This window comes from Kryptolebias marmoratus, linkage group LG14, assembly GCF_001649575.2.
Source record: "Kryptolebias marmoratus isolate JLee-2015 linkage group LG14, ASM164957v2, whole genome shotgun sequence".
In the NCBI taxonomy this organism is placed as follows: domain Eukaryota; kingdom Metazoa; phylum Chordata; class Actinopteri; order Cyprinodontiformes; family Rivulidae; genus Kryptolebias; species Kryptolebias marmoratus.
In genome coordinates this window covers 15,706,516-15,728,537 of record NC_051443.1, presented here as the reverse complement: position 1 = coordinate 15,728,537, position 22,022 = coordinate 15,706,516, and the positions used below count along the sequence as shown (strand labels likewise).

Here is a 22,022-nt window from a genome sequence, read left to right as displayed (position 1 = left end):
TATACGGAGATTATTGTCATTATCCATACTGCCACATTATTCAGTGTAAAGAAGATGGCTGAAAGTGTGCATATGTGTGTTACAACAAATGTGTGACAGTAGAATTTTGGCAAAATTGAATAGTCTTGTTAAGCTATTGTTAGTAAAACCGTGTCCATCAGGATTATGAATCAGGCCCAATCTGCTGCAGGCTGCATGGTGTCTTTTAAGCATAAAACAGTTAAAGAAATAACACAGATGTACATTTACACAAATTCAAAAACACACAAACCTAATATAGTTTACAATACAGCACTACAGATGTTTAAGCATCAAATGCTAAAACAAATTAAAGTGTTGTGACTGGTAAGTGTGTGTGTGCGTGTGTGAGTATTTTCAGCCCTAAAGACGCAGACAAACAAACTCATTCTTTTTGTGTTTGTGAGTTTCTCCCTGCCCCACATATTTGTACAGTCACTGTGATGATTCATTTCTAATTTAGTCCTTATTATGTTGAATCTTTTAGTTCACAGTGATTATTAATGTGCATGTGTTCATAATACACACTATCACACGTGTGCATGTTTTTGTTTGCACTTTAGGAGGTTCAAGGCTGGTACTACCTACTTGGGGAGGAGCTGGGGAGAAAGAAGCATCTAAAAGTGCCCAGACAACACAATCACAGCAACACTGGTAGGCTAACCTCATTAGAAGTCAGAGAACAGTGATGACTAAGGCTCAGATTCCTTCTTTTGTGCAGCTGCAATGACAAAAATGTATCCTGAATATGTCATAATACAAAACGTTTACACTTTAATGGTTAAAAGCAATTTTAAGTGTTTAAGACATCCCCTTCCAGTATTCCTAGCTTTGAAATGTGTCACATGGAAATGCCAAATAACATCCAACTCATCAACCCAGATCAACCAAACTACCTGAACAAATGCCCCCAAGTTTGTTTTTAGGTGAAAAAAGAAAATGTGCACTCTAGATGTCAACTACTGAGTATTACAGCTGTAGGCTAAGTTAGATACTGTGATAAAAAAGTGAGCACACAGGGAAACCCTTACTGCTTTGATGAATCAGTTGTTGGGTGGACTGGAGGATGATGGTTGGTGAAAGACAAACCCTTTTTAGTTACGTTCACCAGTGAAAAATACATATTTTTGTCTCTGATGTTTACATAACCACTGGGTGGAACGGGGTCACTAGAGAGTCTTTAGCACACTTTATTGTATTTAAGAAGGCTGTGGATCTTTAAGTTATCTTAAACTGGCTTGTTTTTTTCAGTTCCGAGAATAATTTTGGATTAGTAGGAGTACTGGGACATTTCCTATCCTAATTAACTAATATTGCTAAAATGTAAATGAACATAAAAGTTACAACAACATACAACAGTATGGAAAGTAGTGAAATTTAAAAAGGTGGGGAAGCAGAGACCAGATAGAAATATTACTTTATTGTCCAACAGTGTTTGCAGACAAACCATTCTGGAATAAACATAACTCATGAAAAACAACTCGTATATGCTAAACACATGCCATAAACTCACGGTATACTCTCGTGCTTGTGTGCGCCCGGCTCCCTGCTGTATGTTTTTTTTTTAAATCAGTCTTCAGACTAGGAGGTGGACCGGACTGGGGTAGCGAGGGATTAAGAGAGAGAAAAAGAAAAAGGATTAGGCGAGCGAATGAGAGAAAAACTGAGAGAGCGGAGAGGAGGGAGGGGTCTGGATGAAACCCTGACGCGTCACAGTTGCCAGAAAGAGAGATTGAGACAGAGCTCTCCTCGACCATTCATTGCTGGCTGGAGTGGCTCTCCCCTTACACACAGACACACCACACACAGTTACATCTGATTGGACTCTTTTATCTCTTCTCATTATCTTTGAGGGCTCCTTCTTTTCCTGCTGATGATTCTCCTCAGTTGTAGTTGATGGTGGTACTGATGTGTGTGATGGAGTTATGCTTCTCTGTCAGCCATAAGGGCAGCCTAGACTAGGTGAGTACCATGCTTGTGTTATTCTTCTTGACTTTTCTCACCTCACATGGGTTTGTTTTGGAAGTTGCACGGGGCATTGCAAAGCAGCAAACCTGCAACGTGGACAGTAGTGGTTGGATATAAAGATGCTGTAAAAAAATGTGTTCTCTTTTGCCTTATTTTCTGTCATTCTTTCCCTGTTTTTTACTTTTACTTTGTTTTTATTGTTGCTCTTCTCTCAATGTGTCGTTACATTTCCCTTCTGCATTTATATTCTTGCTGGTATTCCATTGTTGTAGTTTTTATGACACTGAGGACATGTTGCTTATCTCCCAGTTCTTATCTACTTCTCTCCTCCTTGGCTAAATTGGACACAATTATTTTCAGTGATAGACCCCTGAAGGGGCTTATCTTACCCACTGAGTGGATTATTGATTGCTAGCATCAGTTTGACCCTATGACATAGAAATACTCCCACACGCTCTTTGTTTAACTCTCCACAGCCCTAGGCCTCTTTTTGCCAAGTGACTTCTCTGTCTCTATTTACATACCATTTTTTGCCTGTGAGAATGGCGGGGATATCATAAGACGTTAGCTAACCCATCCCAATTTACGCCGCTTGGCTGAACTAGGCTAATCTTTCTCATGCAACTTTAAAATTAGTTTTATGCTTCTCTGGATGGAACTGGGACAGAGGTATCAGATTGGACAAGACTCAGCCAGGAGGAAACAAATGGGTACACTGACTTTTACTTCAGGGTTACATGGGCAAATTATCCGTTTAGCCTTTAGATCTGACATGTGAAAGGTGTTCTTGTCACAGAATTTGTACCTGCTAGTTCTGAGGAAGATCACTGCACGAATTTGCAAGATGATGAACTTTACAGCATGGCGTGGACTGCAAAAGTTGCATGCTTTATTGCATTAAAATATGTATAATGTTTTCATCTTTCCCTATGACAATATCGCCCCACTACTGTCTCATCTGGTCTGTGTGCCTGTGCGTGTCAGTAGAGGATGCATACTCATGCATGCACTCGTGTGTTGCCAGCTGGCAGAATGTAGGCCATGGAGGCGCTGCTGCAGCATGACATGTACTGACATAGAAATGACCCAAACCTCAGTCATTACAGTGACGCTCAATATGCACCCAAACACTCACTGACGTCTCCTTTTGTTTTCTGTCCATTTCTATTTCATTCTTTCACGGTGATAAATCGTGTTTTGTTTTTCAACAGTCCTGAGCGTTTTCGCTGTCATGTCCATTTCACACTTCCTTCTCATTTGTATTTTTAATTCACTCGGCTCTATGTTTTCTCTCAAATATAACTGTTTTTTTATTCACTGTGACATGTTTGTCGGATTCTTTTATTTTTCTTCCTTGGCAGAATGGACTCAGTGATTCTTCTGTGTATTAACTGTAACTAATGTGACCCACACTGTCCATCATGCCTGCTGTCATAATAGAGAATCTACTACTAATAATAGAGGATTTATTAGTGTTTGTTATCTTTTATGTTTTAAAAAGATACACTTGATTATCTGATGGTATCAATAAACATTTGTCTTTATCAGTTATTGTAAAAACATATTTTTCCTTCCTATAACTAGAGTTAATTACTTTATTAATTAATTTTATAGATACAGTTTCTCAGTCTACTTGCAACTGTCAGGTAATTTTGTGTTGTTTACTGCAGAAATAAAATTGTATTTATATTGTAAGCGTCTGATATCTCTCTCAGTGAAGATCCTGAAATATCTGGTAGGAACAGGGCTATATTCAAGCTCAGCTTGTTTTTTTAACCTTTTAGACTTAAGAAACATTCATTATTTTGCTACATTTCCAAAAATCCTCTATTTATAATTATACAACTGCAATAGCAGCAGCTATGATTTAGTTTTACCCTGGAACCAACAACTTAGATACAACATCCTGAACAGTTTTTTGTCTGCGGACATAGGTTTATTCCTATGTGTTTAGATTAAATTAACAATCCTTAATCAATGGTTATTAGTTTGCTTCCTTCTGAAAACAGAAAGGTAGGTGGAAAAGCAAACTCATGAAACTATCGAACTTTAGAAAGTTTTATCTTCATATCAGACTTCTGGTAATATTTGTGCATTCATCTGCAGAATATGAGTATTAGAGCTGTTGGTTGTATGTTTCTTGGTTTATTAAATTATTTAAATTCTGTTTTCTACTGTCCATTTGGCAAGATTCTTTTATTGGCAATAATTTCGAGCCACTGTTTTAAAAACACAGTCTGTGTAATTAGGAAGAACACAATGCCAATAAAGTAAAGACTTTAATTTGCCAAAAAAAAATAAAAAATAAAGAAAAATAAAAAAGAAGAACAATTGTTATTTATTTCATTACACACCTTTGTGTTAGGTTTGTGTTCAGTACATGATTAAGATCTAAGTTTCAAATTTATTAGATAAAAACACTTTTGTTAAAAAAAAGGGAAGCAATTAAACTTTTAGAGACTTGGTAGAAAAAAAAAAGAAAATTCATGTCAGGAATAAAATTACAAACTTAGCAGCACCCAGTAATTGTGTTTTTACTTTACAAAATGAATTTCCTGTTTCACATCATTTTAATGCTTGTTTCAAACAATCATTTGGGTTTTTCTGTTTTGTTAGAAAACCAAGACTAAAGTCACCATTCTAAAAAATTATCTGACCATAAACATATACAAAACAAACAAACAAAAAAAAAACTGTCTTTGCCACACCCAGAACCCACCTATTTTAACACAAATCCATTTTATTCACACTTTGGCATTTCATAGTAGCCTTAAACCAAGAATAGTCCTAAATTTACAGCATGGTTCATTAAAAGGAGCACTCATAAAATAAATGAGATTTGCAAGTTCAGTTTAAAAGATTTGACCCGCAGTTGAACCAAGTGATGCTGTTCCACTGCAGCAGCATGGGGAATCTGAAGGGTCTCAGATTAAACACTGCCTTTCAGTCAAAATTAACTTAAGACAAATTAAAAATCATTATTTGTGTGTTCATTTCAACAAGCCATTGCCTTTAAGGCCAGTCAGTCGTGTTGTGTATAAAGATTTTACATATCATAAGAAAATATAAGCAAACCTTTTTTTAAAGTGCATTACTATAACTTAATATACGCTGAGTAAAAATTATTTGGCAGATATTGTCCTTTACAAGCCTGGATGTTGATCCACGTTAATGTGCTCACCAGAGAGACACTGTCATAGTGCGACTGGTTAATCCCTCTCTCAGAGATGTGTGCCAGGTCACAGCCTTGTCAGCACCAGGTCAAATCTCTGGAGGTAGAATCATGTTTGACTACAAAGCTGGCAGCCCATCGACACATGATGCTGCGCTAATCTGACAGAGTGAGAGGGAAACATTGTTGGTTTAGGGGCATGGACTATACATTGATCAATCATGACATTATTGTGTCCTGCTCGATACTGAGTAGTTGAACTTTTTTGCTGCCAAATGCCCCTGTGCACATGAGCACGGACAAGAAAACATCTGTGGAGTGTCGTGCAATGCCTGATGTTGGGACATTTGTGGTAGATTCCCTTTGCCGTGGCCTCCTGGGGTCGGGGTTTTTGCAGAAAAAGTTTATTCTCCGCATCAGATCTCACGAAAGTGGTATCTTGGAAGCTTTGAAGCTGCATGAACACCTCAGATTCTTTGTTGTGGACCTTGAGCTCCTTTATGAGGAGCTTTTTTGAGACTCACTGCTGTCCGGCTGTTGCCATGTGAAAAGTATTGGTGTGCAAAAATGCTTTGTTGGCAGTTGTCAAAGTAACATCCCAGTGAGTGCCAGGATACAGGTTTTCCCAAGACAACCATGCTTGTCACAAGATGAACAGTGTTACTTGCTTCAAGTAAATTTTGATTATATTGCTAAGTTTAGACACATCACCTTACAGGTTCTTTTAAAAGTAAACACACGTTATTACACAAGCGATGCAGAAGACTTGATGGGAAATATGCCCACAGAACAGAAAAGGGGTGAATTCTCTGACAATCATATTGTCATTTGTCATGCTTCTCTTCACTTTCTAGGACCATTGTGACTTAGACATAATGTCTTTTTGCATGGTTCAGGCTTTCTGCAGCGACAACAAAACCTATCTGCCGAGTGTTGACAGCTAATTACACTGTAGAGCTGTAATAAAATGGCTGCCATGTAAACTTTGCTAAACGCGAGTTGAGTGACTGAACTAGAAAGGCCGTGCATGAATGGCAGCTAAACAGCGTTTTCTGAGATAAGCGAGACAGGGCAATTAGTACTGATTTTCAAGGAACATTTCTGAAGCAGTGGTTGGAGACTCTTTTATCCCACCCCAATTTATTGGTCGTAGCGCTTCAAATGCTGCTCTGCATGTAATGACATTATTTACAGGAAATCATTTGAAGTGTGTTCAGACACTGTTCTGAAAGTTTAGACAGAAAATTAAAAGTGTAAATGAAGACCTTGGAGAAAAAGAGGAAAACATAAAACTAAAATCTGATGTGCTGCTTTTATCAATTTTTCTTGTTAAAAAGTTGCATAAATCCTGTTTGTTTGCGTGAACAATTTATCATGCACGTAAAATCTATTTACTTAATCACTGATTGCTGTTTAATAGATGTAGCTCTGCTCTTTTTTTTGGCTTGCGTTCATTGTGCCAGTGGAGAAAAGTGACCTACAGAGACATGTACGTGTGTGTGTGGGTGTCTCTCTGTGTGTGTGTTTTTCTCCACGGGTAATGCTCTTCTCTCCGACAAGCTCATGATGTGGGTCTGTAAATATGCGAAAGCCAAAATAGCAGAACACCCACTGGGGCTGTGCATTTAAAAGTGTGTCATCTGCATCATAAACATATTTGTTTCACATTTTCACAACAGCCTATTGGGGACCCGGTCGCACTGGGCACCCATACATAAACACTGCCAAGCTTTTCCAGATGGCAAGCTGGGCCTTTAAATCAGCAGATTAGATTGAACACTATGTGATTAACTAGAATTGGAGGGGTTTTACATTGACATGGGGGAAGGGTTAGAGTTTTTTTTTCTCACTTTGTGCTTGTTAATGTCTGCTGTGATGAATCAGTGGGCTCGTGTGAGCATGTGATCATATGAGATAACGTGTTGGTGAGTTTATTTAGGTCTGACATGCCATGCATCTGATTCTTGCTCTGAAGGGTAACACTGACTCCAGGCTCACATCCACTTGATGTGAAACGAAGCATTTGACCCACTGGTAATCTTTGTTCTCCTGTGTGACAGGAGAACGAAGCCGCTTCTCCAAAACAGCAGATGCAAAACACATTCAAGTAAAATTTGGTGGGCCGGATAATCTGTCTGTAAAGATAGCTCAGTCACTTTTTGGTTCATTGAATCTCAACATCCTTTACTTAGATTAATGCATTTTAAGGAAATCAGATTTTAAAAACCAGGTCTTTAAAAAAGCATTTTACCTGCTTGTGGTGCAATAACACAAGTATAATTAATTTGACCAGCATGCTTCTAAGGTCACACTTTGATTCTCTGTGGACAGAAAACCCCCTCATAACCTTTAATCTAAAGTTGTTGGACACTAATATGTGTCAGTCTCTAAGGCAAAGGATTTCAGTAACTAAAGCAGCCACGGACACACAAAGAAAACTGGAATTAATTTACCTATGGAGAAGGTAGGTAGAACTAAGCTTGCAGATCTGGAAGAAGTTGGGCTGTTAAAAAATAAAAAAAAAGCATATTGTAGTCTTCCCATACCCTCATCATTCTTAACTAGTACAATGGCATGTCATGATTTTCAGGTGGAAATAAGTTAATATATTTCTTGAATATTAAAGGCAAAGGTATTATTATTATTGGTTTTATATTTTGCAGGTTATAAAAAGTAGCAAATTAGAAAAGGTTGAGGCTCTGTCATCTGCCTGTATTACAAGTATTACTATGCATGTACACAGTGAGGGGTGTTTCCTTTTGTGTTATGAAAGATTTTTGCCTATTTTGATATAAGAAGAATTGTAATTGTGAAAGATTCTTGGATGGTCTTGCACATACTGCTCTTTTGAAGTACTGTATGTCCAGATAATTTTAATGATGTTCAGATTTGAGGACTGAGGGCAAAAGTCTTCAACTCACTTCTCTTGAGATAGTTCATTGTAGATTTTATAGTGTTAAGAATCAATGTCTTGTTGCTGAAGGCATTTTCTATTGATCTTTAGCATTTTTACAGATGTTTACTTCTTTCATCCTGAAATCAAAATGGGGAATTTTTCTTTGGATGGCTGACTGCAGCACAAACTTAGAGATCATTAATTCTTTTCTACAGAAGTATATATTAGCTTATTAAATCCACAGGACTTGTCTCCAAAATACATTTGTCTTTTTTTAAGGCATTTCAGGCTTTAGAATTTATAGAAATAATGCACAGAGTTAATAAAAATATAAGCGTACTGAGGTTTAAAAGCAAGAGTTGAGAAAATCTGCTGCAAATCTCCCCAGATAAATTTTATATTTATGCACTGTTATCTGCCATTAAAGCCAATTAAGACAAAAAAGTCCATATGTATCACACCAGGATTCCCGAACTGCCGCTGCCAGGCCAGTGGGGAAGCAGAAGGATGTAACAAAGGTCATGTTTTTGCAGGTTCTCTGCAATAAAACAGTGGTAGAATCTATTCTTTTATCAATCTTTTGATTGAATCTGGTATCAATCTCATCGTGTTCAACATCACATCACGGAGTCAGTCGTTCTGTTATTCAATGGCTGCTGAAGTGTGAAAGAATCAGTGCTTTAATGCTTATAATTTGAGTTTTATGTTAGGTTTTGGATGGCAGCAAAGCAGCACCAGTCAAGCAGTCTTACAGATCTGAAACTCAATAAAGTATCAAACTAAATAAGATTTAATTAAATAAAATTTGTACAGTTACTTCATAAAGTACAAGGCAGTACAGCTGTTTTTGCAACCCTTTAAGTCACTCAAACAACAACACAAAGTGGGACATGCATGCATTTTGTTTCGTGCTGAAGGTGCAAACCTTTTAGTTTATGCTTGAGTCATGTGCCCACTACCATCCAAAGGCTGCATACATCTCAAACACGGCACAAGAGTACCAACCTTGTTTAGATTACAAGGTTCTTGACTTAGTATTTTTTTTACTAATATGAAGTTTTGTTTTCAATAACCTTCAAAATTCTGATGAAATATTCTGTTTATAAAAAACACTAATGCTTGCTGTTTAAAACTTGTTACTTTGCATGCTGATACTCTAAATTATGCTCCTAAAATTCAGGGTTAACAATTATTCTGACAAGAACTATATAAAAAAACTTAAAATTATATCAAACTCACTTGATTTACCCAATAAAAACATCTTCAGACATCATTTTCTCAGCCCAGTAGTGAGTTGCATAATATGACCTGAAATACTCAAAAACTATTATATGTACCCACCTCTATCAGACTTTTAAAGTGTCATTTGATGCTATAGGTTATATGGGTCTGCAATATTTACTAAGTGCTTTGTGTTTTTTATTTTACTTTTGCTAAGAAGAGTTTGCAGTATTCAGTATGAGTTACTACATGTGTACTTACCATTGTATGAACTACATGTGTCGTGTTGTGATTACACGCACAGTTGGTGTGGTCTGTGTGTTTATTCTCTGTTTAATTAACTGTGAAGCACTTTGGATCTAAGACAAGTTTCCCCAAGAGGTCAATTAAGTATAAAGTATCTCATCATCTTGTATTGACTTGTATTGCATTGCATCATGTCGCATCACATCCTACATGTTTTCATTTACTTATTTTTTGTGGCTTCAAACTAAAGGAATACAGAAAAGGAAAATATACTTATGGATAATGAAGTTCTTAATGGTTAAACAAACAAAAAAGATTTGTAAAAATTATATATGTAAAAAAAAATAAACATTAGAAACTAATACCCCTGAGCAGTTTAACTGAGTTATTCTAAGCCTCTCTTATTTCAGGGACATCTATAATAAAAAAAACTACTTGATGTCATCTCATTATTTTGTTTCCTGCTGCACCGAGCATCACTCATGCTGCATCATTAGGACCCCTGGTTGCCTGTTTGTGTGTAATTGTGTCCCTATCCAGGTCGTGTTTTTGTCTAGTCAGTCAAACATAACTTGCACAAAACACGGTTTGCTGGTTCTCTTGTAAAACAGATTACTACAACAAGAAAAGTTTAGTTAGATGTACTATAGTATTGACAATGGCAATATTTCCCTAGGTGTGTTTTTGTAAACTGGACATTTTTTACTGAAGCATCTTAAAAGCTGACTGTATGGGAATTTCCAGTCAAAAGTAATCAGATTATTACTCATTTATCGTTACCAGATATTGTGGCCATATTTTACCATCTCAGGGAACTTACTTTATGATGAAAATATGAATTTACCTTTGTTTTTATGTATCTTTAGTTAGTATTTTTACTTTTGGTTATAATTAATGTTAAACTGAAACAAATGAATTTCACTTTGAACATTTATTTGCTTTTCAATTCAGTTTAAAGGTTTTGTAAACTGAAGTTTGTGGTTTGCCACAGAGGTGAAGTAAAAGTCATCTCCTTCCTTTTGGCTTTTCCACTCTCCTCATCAAGTGTTTATTTGTTGGCAACAGCAGGTGAAAAGAGGGACTTAGTGTTGAATGAATGAGCGGTACAACAAGGGATTTGACCAAAGTCAAGGACTTTTTTATGTTCTGTCAAACCTGTTAGTGTCTGACTTAACATCAATAGACCGTGGACGTTCTCCGATTCTTTTTTCTGTTTGTTTTTGTCGTTTTTGTGATTCTCTTTCTTTTTAAATTCATACTCTCCTTTACTATCTTTTTTTTTTTTTTACTGCTGTATACTTTTCCCACTGTCCCACTGTTATTGTTCCTCCTTTTATCCCTTTTCTAATGTCAGTCATGCTTGATGTTTCTCATTGCAAGCTGCTCCACATCTTTTACCCTACTGTTTGTGTCTTTCTCAGACAAAAGACTTCTCATCTGGGCTTGATGCCAACCAGGTTAGCCATTCTCTTTTGCTGCATCCCCAGGAGGTTTGAGATTAAAAAGAAACTGAATCTCTTTTTCATGGACCTTATACACCAAAAAGACAGTCGGCTGTCTGAAAAGTGGGGAGTGGTCAGTGACTGTATTTCTTCTTTATTTTTTTTGTCAGCTTCACAAGGTTTACTGGACAAAGTCAATATTGTTTTTTTTTTTGTAAATATTAAATCTGAAAATGTGAAACTGTATTATTACAGTAATAATGTTTTTTTTTTTTTTTTGGTGCATGAAGCTTTAGCTAGTCATTGAGTCATACACGTACAAAACAATCCGTGTAAAGTAAAGATTAGGTTAAACATGCCTAACCAAGCTAATGCAACCCCCCACTAAACACTAAGAATGCCATGTTTTACACAAATATTGGTTTCTCTTCTTTTTTTGCCGTATTGAACAGTTTTTGAGCTACTGCTCCATTCTGCTCTGTAGGTTCACGTCCAGGCATCGATTGCACCTCTTTGTTGGTAGCTGAAGATTTAGCTTTTTTGTTCCCTTTTGCTTCTTAGACTTTGATGTTAATTTGAGGCACAGCAGGGGTTCTGTTGTTACTTATGGTTCTTAGTGTTGGTTTGCTCTATTAAAATTTTAAAAACAGCTACTACACCTATCTAAGTTTAACTGTTGGGTTATAGAGGAAAATGACCAGACTCTAATGTTGTGTTCTACAATAAACAAACTACAAGCATATTTTATTCTTCTCCTCTTAGAAATGTTGTTTTTATTATTGTTACTTGAATTTTTTTTTGTCAAACTGATGATGTGATGCAAAAGAGGCTGACCACTATAAGTGGGACCACTTTTACCTTAAAAAGATACAAAATGCTATGTTTTGTTTTATTTATCTTGCAAAACATGAAGAATCACATTGCCCCATATTTTATTGAACTTTTCCTCAGAATAAACAGAAACAATGATTACTTTGGTTTCTAATGTTGGCAGTCACATTAAGTTTAAAACTTAATGTGACATATATAAATATACATATTTTCCCCCAATGACTGATGCTGTTTTTCTTGATCCAGGTGTTACAGCCAATCTATATTTTTTTACCATGTAAGATTTTCTTTGAAAAAAAGACTATTTGTAACTTTTGTAATCTGTAAGTTTGTATCTTCTGCATGTTTGTTTTTCCAAATGGCATTTTAAAAATGACTTTAAACACAGGTAATTGATGATTATTTGTTCATAATTGTCTTTGACTCATGTTTGGGCTGTTTAGACTGGCCTAACATAGTTTAAAACAATTCACAGGCTAGGGTAGGATTATCCTTCTCCTGTGGTGATGGAGATAAGAGTGCGACAGAAGAGAAGACAGAGGGATAAGAGGAAGGACAAAATGATTAGTAAAAAGAAATCGTTGTTGTCGGAGGGTGACTTTCGGGTGGTTTTCTTGAAAGTTTGTGATCCAGAAGAAAGGGGTACACAGAAGGACAAATACAAAAAAAGTGAGAGATATACACAGATGGAAACAGAAGGTTGGAATAAAGAAACCAAAGGAAACCAAAGGAAAAACAGGGAGATTTGCATTGTAATCCAATGCTGAATGCTGCCTTTATGAGCGATAGTTAAAAGGACACTGAGGCATGAGTCTCTGTAACCATAGTAACTCCCCCGGAGCCCTGTGACGGACGGATAATAGAGTGAGAGAGGAGTTCCTTTTCTCTTTTTTACCCCTCCCTCCCTTCTTCCCTCCCTCCCACTTGTTCTCACTTTCATTTCTCTCTTTGGCAAGTTGTTGGATTCTCGCACCTTACAGGATTTGTCTTTGATGCATCTGACCTGGTGTTTTTGAAATTTTGGTTTCGTTTGTTCTCGATATCAGATATCGGCCCCACAAATGTTGCTCCACACAACTGTTGCCACAACCGCCTGCTGTTACCTGTCTTGAGCCACTTTTATGGACTCTCAGAACTGTTTGAGGAGTTTATTTTTGTGCGTCCAGAAAGCTGTTTCGCATTGGCACAGAGAAAAATGTGCTCCAAAGGCACTGTCTCAGCTCGTGATTCCTTTGTCTACATTTCAGAGGCTGTGCTGTCAAACCATGGTGCTGCCCCCGAAACCAATCACCCTGAGAATATGCAATGCTTAACAGTAAGTAAAATAACCCCTTTTTTCTTCACTTTATGTCCTTGTTTGTATGTAAACTACTATGTGAGTGGATGCAATTGAACATTAACAATATAAATAGTTTGAAAAGTATGCAGATGCACATGCACGTAATTATTACTGATATAGCTGTCTTTGATAAAAGTCTTTAAGGTGCGTATTGTTTTTTTGTCCCTTGTCTGGAGCTGCTTGTGTTTCATATCTTTTATTTTGTTGTGTAAACATGTAAGAGCACACTGAATGGTTAGGTCTATTTAAAACACAAAGCAGTTGACCCATGACATTGCATTGTGTCCAACAAACTCACAGTGCATAAGCATGCCTTCAGTAAGACTGTGACTGCACAGATTCCATGTTACACATTCCCAGCAGCCGTAGCAACTAATTGAATTATGCGTTTGAGCTTTGAGCGGTGAACGAAGCAAAAAGTAATTTTTCAAAAGACAATGTTTGTGAAAAGGCTTTTGTGCATGTGAGCTGCAAGTGAAGCAGAAAATAAGAATTGTGCAGTCAGAAAGAAGGAAGTCCATTTTCACTTGACTGTTCTCCACACTTCAATGTATCTGTCTTATTTCTTCAGTCAGTTTATTTTCAATATTTCAAACCTTAGATTAATTTGTTGACAGTAATGATGTCAAGTAGTATTAAAAAAAGAAGCAGCAATAACTGCTTTAACTGGTTAAACGAGTCCATTAGCCTAGTTGTGCTTACAAAAACAAGAACAGAAATGTATTAACATGCAAAAATATTTATAGTTTTATCAGACTGTAAGTGTCTAAACACAAGTTAAGCTCAGAATTGGCTTAATGTACTGAAAGAATATTGTACTGAACAGAGTAAATGTATTTTTCCTGTTGGTTCATAGTTGTATTGTTTATTCTGTTTTCTTTCTTGTTTTTTTGCATCCTTGATAGTTTTGTCAAGTATGAGACAAACTGTAATACAATGACTTTTGTTATGGGATTTGTTCCTTTTGAGAGCTTGGTTCCAACCCACACAACGTGCACCTCAGCCTGCGAAACAATCAGAACACAAGAATACAAGAACTGTATTCTTTAGAAGGATTAACAGACAGTTAGTTTGATTGTTGTAGGTATTTAAAAAGCTGTTATTGCTCTTGAAGCTAAAATCACACATTATATGTCCCTTGTCTGCTAACGTGTGCTGACATGTTGCTTCACTTTATTCAGTTGTCCCACAGCATTCTTTACTGTGAGGAAAAGATGACAAAAGAGTCTTGATTCAGTTTTTTTTTTCCAGTTGTAAAATACTAATTAATCACAGTTTCAGTTTACTCATTACAGCTTAGTAATTTATACATAAAATAGCGTTTACCGTGCATTTTGTAAGTTGTATTTTGGAAATGAAAAATTTCCCTTTATTTCTCAGTTTGGATCCATTAGTATCTAAATGCTTAAGCACAGCTCATGAAAGATAAAGTAACACATTCAAAACAGGTTCATGAATCTTGCATGATCTAAAACTCTTAATTATAAAACTGCTGCTAGAAGAACCCTCTTTTATTGTTTTCCTGAAACCCCACCTCCACTAACACATCAGAAACAGGGTCCTCACTGTGAATGCTGCATTACTTTTTCTCACGACAGCTGCGAGGAGAGACTAATTCCTCCTTGGTCTTGATTAAAAAAGATAATAAACAGAAAATACGTAGTCTGTTTAAACACGTCAGCTTAAATGCAGGTGCGATATTAAAGTGTCTATATTTAGATCCATCTTTGTCGAAAAAACTTGAGTTGCACATAGAAGACATAGAAGATACCCTCCCAATTTTCTGTGTTGCAGGGATGATTCAGCTATTTGTTAAAGATGGTATTTTTGTGGAGTTAGTAATGCTACACAAGGGAGGGATATTATGCAGCATCTATTGCATTGCAGCCCAATAAAAACATTAAGTAGGATGCCAAAACACTGCACAATAGTTCAATCTGGGCAATCAGTGACAAATCCTACCGAAAAAAACTACAGAAATCAGGCAGCCCCCCCTTACTGTGTGTTTTAATGCAACTTTTNAACCTCTGAAGGCTGTCACTCCGTCACAACATCATCTGACTTTGCTGCTGTCAAAAGATTGAGCCACTTGATTCCTAAACATGTGCCATTATGGGGAACTAAACTAAACCACTGGCGCTTTTATTTCATCGTCAAATACTTCAAAAATTAAAATAAATCTCATCATATCTCATTCCTCTGTCTTTAAATAATGATAGTCTCTCCTAGGAAATCTTACCAGCTAGATCAGCAACACAAGCTGTGTAAATAAAAACTCCACCAAACGTGCTAACTTAATTGAACAATTCTGGTTTTATAAAATTAAATTCGTAGAAACACTGCTCGTTAAAATAATGAAACAACTAACCTTTTTTTTATGTTAACATTCCCACTAACATGTTGCCAAACCAGGTAGATATAAACAAGCAGAATTAGTTATGGAGCTCTGTTGCTTGAGTCGTGATCATGTAGTCATTTAGGTATTTAAAAACAGGTAGGTAACTTGGCTTTACGTTCAGTTGAACCCGTTTTTGTTGAATAGTATGACTCTGAAGCACTTCTGTGTTGCTTCATGGAAACACTCCTGGATATGAACTCTTTGAAAAGCAGTGGTCGTGTGGAGTTTCTGTGTATCTCACAAACCTTACTATGCAGGATTAGAAAGAGCTCTTGCTCTCTTTGTGGGTGTAATGTAACTTGTGCTCAGTAAAAACATTAATTAGGGGTTTTATATTTCATGGAGTTCTTTTACTACATTGTATGTGTATCTAAAAATGATATCCTAAAAACAAAATATTTGCATTTGTAAGAAAGTTGTAACTATCCCCACAAGGCTAGCAGTACACATGAGTTACATACAGACTGTCTTAAATTTCGGATTTTAATGTCATAGAAGGAATTAAGTAGGACAGTAATCACATAGAAATCTTTTACATCCGTATTTCTGAATGGTCCTTTCCTGTCTCTGTTCCCTCCCTCCCTCCTCCTCCTCTTTATCTCCGGCTGAATCAGAGAAACATATGATTGTGCAGTTTGTGAGGGACAGGAGATTTAAAATAAGAGAAGAGAGCACATTCACAGACTAAATTAAGGACGAATGCAAAACCTTTTAGACTTTCTCCTCTTTTCTCTTCCAGTTTTTTGTTGCCTTGTGCTTGTTCCCTTCCGGACCACTGAGTGTTTTTGTCCCTCACTGCTGTGTCCTCCTCCACCTCGTTGTCCTCTTTTTTTTTCCATCTTTGTTCCCTGTCGTTTCTTTCTCTGTCACCCCATGGCCATAACTCCAACTAGACAAAGAGCTGTGTGGTATCATCTGCCCACTCTTCACCAGCTCAGACATATTTTAATGTTTGATGAAGGACTTCTGAGTTAATCATTTAGATATGAGTTTTGTTTAACCAATTACCACGTTTTTGAAAAACAAAATGGGCTTTATTCATGCTATAGTGCTATACCAATTAGTTTCTGCAATTTTCCATTCCAGTCGTTCAATTGAACATCTTAGGAATTAAATCAAGCTGTCTGAAATTGCCTTCTTAAAATCTTGCAAGTTTTAAAGTAAATTAGGCATTTTTTAAGTAAAAATAAATAGAATTGTTGACATGTTGGAAAGCATCAGTTATTTTTTTTACAATAATCATGTATTTGATTATTTGTATTTTAATATATTTAGAAGTCAAGAAAAGAACCACTCTCCTCATTATATTTACAGGGGCAGAGAATTTGTGAATATGAACAATATTTGCAGTCCCAGCATCACTTTGCCTGTCAGCTGGCATTAGCTGCGAAACAGTCTGTGTGGAAATGGGTCTGGCACTTCTGTCTGATGCCGTAAAGATGAAAAGGAAGGATGAAAAAGAGGACTGAAAGTTTTTGATTTAGTATCTGGTACCTTCAGATTGGAGATAAACGATTTGTTTTAGCACTGTAATGCAATCTTTAGTTCTTTGAGACGTGCCAGAGTTTAATTTCCCCATTTTCTTTGCAAGATACATTATATTCCTAGCCTTTTTCTTGTGTGCCGTCTTTTGGTTTGAAAGAAGTTTCATTAAAACCAAAACACATTCATGCACTGTTTAGCAAACTGGAGGGACAGCAGTGGTTCAGTCAGTTGGAAGGAGGAGTTCCTCCTTCTTAGGGTGGTTTTGATCTCTGTCACCACTTCTGTGTGAGTGAGTGTGTGTGTGTGTGTGTGTGTGTGTGTGTGTGTGTGTGTGTGTGTGTGTGTGTGTGCACATAGGTCAAATACAGATCAGATTTTGTAAGGAACTTCATCCCAATCAGTTTGAACTTTGCTCTAGAGATGGCAGTATTGGTCTGTCAGCGAGTCTGTGCACAGCTTTGGTCCAGATTGAAATAACATAATGACTGCTCAAAGGACTGGCACAGAATTTCCAACAGACGTTCATGTTCCCCTCAAAAAGATCTCAACGGGTCTTTTTGTCTCAAAAGAACCAGATGTATCTCATTTGGTATTATTATTTGTGAAGAACACTCAGTGTGAATTGTTAAGTTTTGCGGTCACAAGGAATAATTTATTACAGCCGCTCTTACAGATCGTTGGTCAAGATACGACATTTATACAGGCTTTTCAAAACTACTGAACATCCATCATTTTAATTACAGGGACAGATATGCCTAATTCATCAGACTTCATGAGGTATTGTCAGATACTGTCACCCAGTGGGAGCATTTTTAGAAATCTACACCTTAGACATTTTTAAAGATATTTTGTTGATATTGTTCTCTTATCTTGTAATGAAATTTTAAGATACCCTCAAATGTTTTTTATATATCAAGTGAATACGTTTTGAGTCACGAGTGTTCAAAAGGGAAGAACAGAAAAAATGTGGGTTTTTGTACTCATTTTTGACTGCCTGAACCAGGAAAAAATTCCGTTTTTGATCAACTTATTTTCTTTCATTGCAATCTGTAGTCACTATGCTCTTTTTAAGACCTTTAAAGTGACTTTTATGGTTTAAGTACATGTTATAAACCAAACTGATTGTCATGGCTTCAGTAGATGAAATCAGAACATCATTAAGAACCACTTTTTACTTGAAGACACTGACCTGTGTGTCTATTCTATTTGAGGGTTCTGTTTATGTATTTGATCAATGGAGTCTCAGTTATAAAAACAAGTTAAACTTGTAAAAGCTCTGTGGTCTTTTTGTTGCTGTTTTGTCCGGAACTTCCTCTAGTCTGAGATGTTAGTTATCGTCTGAGTATTTTCATGCAACAGCATGCACAGCGTCACTTTGACAGTTTTGTATATTGTGGTCATGTGGTCTGATTATGACCGTGCGTTCTAAGCTTCCTCCGTTGAAATTTTAAGTGAGCTGTGATCCTGAACTTGGCCTTAGCCTCATCTTGTCTGTTCACTGGCTCAGAAGAGACCTCCTCCTTTGATAGTTGTTTATTCAGGTCAGAAAGAGAGAGACACAAAGTAAGAGAAAGATCCCACACTGCTCAAAAAACAGATTGGCCTCGTCTGGCTCCTAGACAAGCTTTTCAAAAACTCTTCTTTCACTCCTCTGCCCAAGACATGCTTTCTTCTCTCACTCTAATCCGTCCTTCTGCCCATTTAGGGGTGAACAGCGCAGTGTGAAAGCGAGGGAAAGTGTTTTTGTGTGCTTGATGGGTAACCCTCACTCTTTGAAAAGGCAAACAGGGAGAAGCTGCCATTACCACTGGCATAAAGGGTTCCTAAAACAATGGAGTTTTTTGCCACTTTATTAACATTGTACGAACAAGTGCGCCATTGCTCCTCTGTCACTTTTCTGTCCATGTCTCATCCCATGAGCCAGACATCCAAGCAATTAAAGTGAAAGCTGGGAATTAATGAGCCTGCCAAGGGTTAGCCCGGCCACCGTTGTATTAGTAATTAAACAAGCTTTTATTTTCCTGGACTGCCATTGAGGTGTTTATTCTTTGCAGAAATCCACCCCTGTTCCAGACATACGGATCTTAAAAACAAAAACAAAAAATAAAACAAAACAAAAGTTAGTGTTTGGGTAACTGGGAGAATGGGGGGAATTTTTAAGAGTTCACAGACCTGTGAGTTTCCGTACTGAGTGGTTTGAGGTGGGAGAGAACAGCTGAAAGGAAAAGCAGAGGAAATGTGGAAGTAGAAAACATAACAAACAAGAATAATGTCTGGACAGGAGCTGGGAGTATGGGAACCACGCTGGAAAGAGTGTGATGAGGTGTGACGTGTGTGAGAGCGGAGTGTGTCCCTAAACAAGGCTGGTGTCATTGTCTTTTGTTCGAAAAAAATCAAAAATCAAAAAACGATTTATAAAATTTGTTAGAGCCCAAACTGAAAAGCAACCAGAAACTTTTTCTTGAACAGAGGAAATGAGTTTACTCTGCTGTTGCACATTTACACACTCCGATTATTCCCACGTTTCCTATCAGTCCTGCTTTTGATATTTATATGTGTTTCACTTGTGCCACCTATGTTAGAACTATAGCACCTCTCACAGCTTCATAGTGAGGATTCAGGAAGTCAACCGGTCTTATCGGGGACAGACACACAAAGCTGTTCTGGCTGTAGGGTGGCGAGGTATACGTAAGTGCATGTGTGTGGATGTCTGTGTGTGTGTTTGGAGGGATTGTGGGGGGGTGGAGGGGTTGGAGGCACTTCCTTCTATTCTTCTGCTGTTGAAGAGTTCCCATGAGCGCCCCTGCCAGGAGCTACAGTGTGGCCTCCGCAGGCCGAGCCAGCGCCAGTCTCGCCTGCGTGACGCCACCACACACTCTCACAGCTGATCTCAGGCACTACTGCGGCTTCTGTTGTTCAGGACGCGCAGCGAGGAGCGCAGGGACTGAGTGTCACAGGACTAACGCAAGAAGAGAGAAGAAGAGAGGAGACAAGGAAGTGAAGGATGGAGGATTTAAGCAATGTTGCGGGACTGTAAATGGAAATTTTGAAGCTGCGGCTGTTGCTGAAGTTCGTAAAAGTTGGCATGCATGAATGTGCACTGGTGACTGGAGTTAAAGCTTGAATGGAGGAAAGCGCACCTGAAGGTTAATAGAAAAGGGATTTCTAGAAAACTGAAGATGAATCATTTTGGGCAAAGTTGATACAGAGGGAAATCCAGTTTGGCTAAAAAACAGGAATCTCAAAGGACCAAACTTGCTTTATTTGAAAGATACCTGTTTGCTCTTCAGGAAGCTGAGAGGCATTATTTAACTGGACTGTCACCTGAATACTAAAGGATTGAAGTCGTCCCCCCACCCCGATCTACCTTTTGGACAGCTGTTACCGTTGAGATGATTCACAACACCTTAAAGTCCCCCCAGTCACCAGAGCACAACCACAGGAGAACAAACTCAGCTGCACAGAGAAAGCTGTGGCGATACTCAGGCTGCAGAGGGGGCAACCAGGTGGAAAGTCATCGCCGAAGTGTGTGTGTGTTGGCTGCAGATTTAAATGCTGGAGAGGGTGAAGGAAGAGAAGGAGGTGGGGGTGTGATGCACACCATCCACGGGCTGTGCCACCTTTGCATTGGATGCAGGCTGCCTCAGGTGTGTTGGTTTGGGAAAAAAAAGAGGGAGAAATATGAAGGAAGTCCAAGGAGTGGTTGCTGATAAAAGCTTCATTAAAAGTTTAGTATCAATCTGTGTCACACCACTTAACACACAAGTGCATGCTTTTATTACTATGCAGAAGAAAATGGACTTTTTATGGCCTTTCTGTGAGTAAATGCAGGAGATTTTAGGCGAAGTGTCTTTTAAAAGGGGAGAACCAGCTCTCTGCTCCTTAAATAATTTACTGCTTCTTTTGTGAAAGGAAGATCTGATGGAGGGAGAGAGGAGAAATAGACAAAAACGTGAAAATATACAAACTGATGCCACTTTTCTCATTTAAACCAGTTTTATTTACATTAAAATTGCGCATAAAAATGTATGCAACAGGAATGTGCTTAAATGAAAAATATGAATGTTCATTTATAGTTGCAGCTAATATTTCAGTCAAATGTTAAAAATAAAAGTGAGCTTACATGACATAAATACAGCATGACACATGAGGCAGATGTATTTCTGGGTGTTTTGATGTAGTCACCGTAAATAGTTACTTTGATAACATTGTCAAACCACATACACTTTGGCTGGTAATTTCATTTAGTCTGTATTCAACTGTCAGCAGTTAATGTTAGCCTTTCCTGCGCTGCTGGAAAGTAGATAAGACATGCTCTGCAATCACCAAATTAAGACCTGCTCCTCCCTTTATGCAGCCAGGTTCAAAATAATGATTGGGTTTGGAGCATGAGGAAAAAGCACAGTCACAAACACCTGGACACAAGCTTCAGGTTGATCTTCTTTTGATTTTTATCTAAATTAATTGACAAGAAAGTTAAAATATTATGTTTTGAGTTCACTAGTTCTTCCATGAAATTACTAATTTATCAAACTAGCTTTCTCTTACAATTTGAATACTTAATCCACTCAGGCAATGTTGCACATGGATTTGTCTTCATTTATTCATACTCATAATTTGTCTTGTAATTAATGGAGTAAAAAAGAACCTTCACACTGATCTGTTTTGTTTTAAGACTGTTCAAATTTGGCGACTTTGTGGCTTCAGTGTGAGGCATTTCAATAAAAGGCACAAAAATACAAAGAGAAAAACACATTGGGGAACATTTTGTGCATCACATCAAGTCATATTTGAGCAATTAGTGATTTGTCATTGAATGGAAATTTTGGTTTCACACTATCTTGGCTTTGCCATTTGTTTTCTGTTACTTCCTAAAACCCCACTGCTGCCTTTTGCCACAATTTAATCTGCCTTTGTCTATTTTATCCATGTTTATCAGCATTTCATCTCTTGTCTCTTTAGATATTTTTGTATTATACTTTTTCCTTTTTTTAACCATACTTGTA

At 37.4% G+C, this 22,022-nt stretch overlaps 1 protein-coding gene across 4 annotated transcripts in view; it reads left to right on the top strand.

Moving 5' to 3' along the window:
* The window catches only part of rgs3a (regulator of G protein signaling 3a), a 132,651-nt gene that overhangs the window by 17,065 nt on the left and 93,564 nt on the right, over window positions 1-22,022 (top strand). The window contains exons 7-8 of one of the 4 annotated variants that reach the window (XM_025004037.2): window positions 582-672; window positions 13,042-13,109. In XM_025004037.2, coding sequence (XP_024859805.1) covers window positions 582-672; window positions 13,042-13,109 — 159 coding nt within the window. Of the gene's footprint in view, window positions 1-581; window positions 673-1,766; window positions 1,981-8,050; window positions 10,979-13,041; window positions 13,110-19,782; window positions 20,664-22,022 lie in introns of those variants that run through there. The other 3 variants (XM_037979475.1, XM_017407705.3, XM_017407703.3) reach the window with 3 other exon arrangements.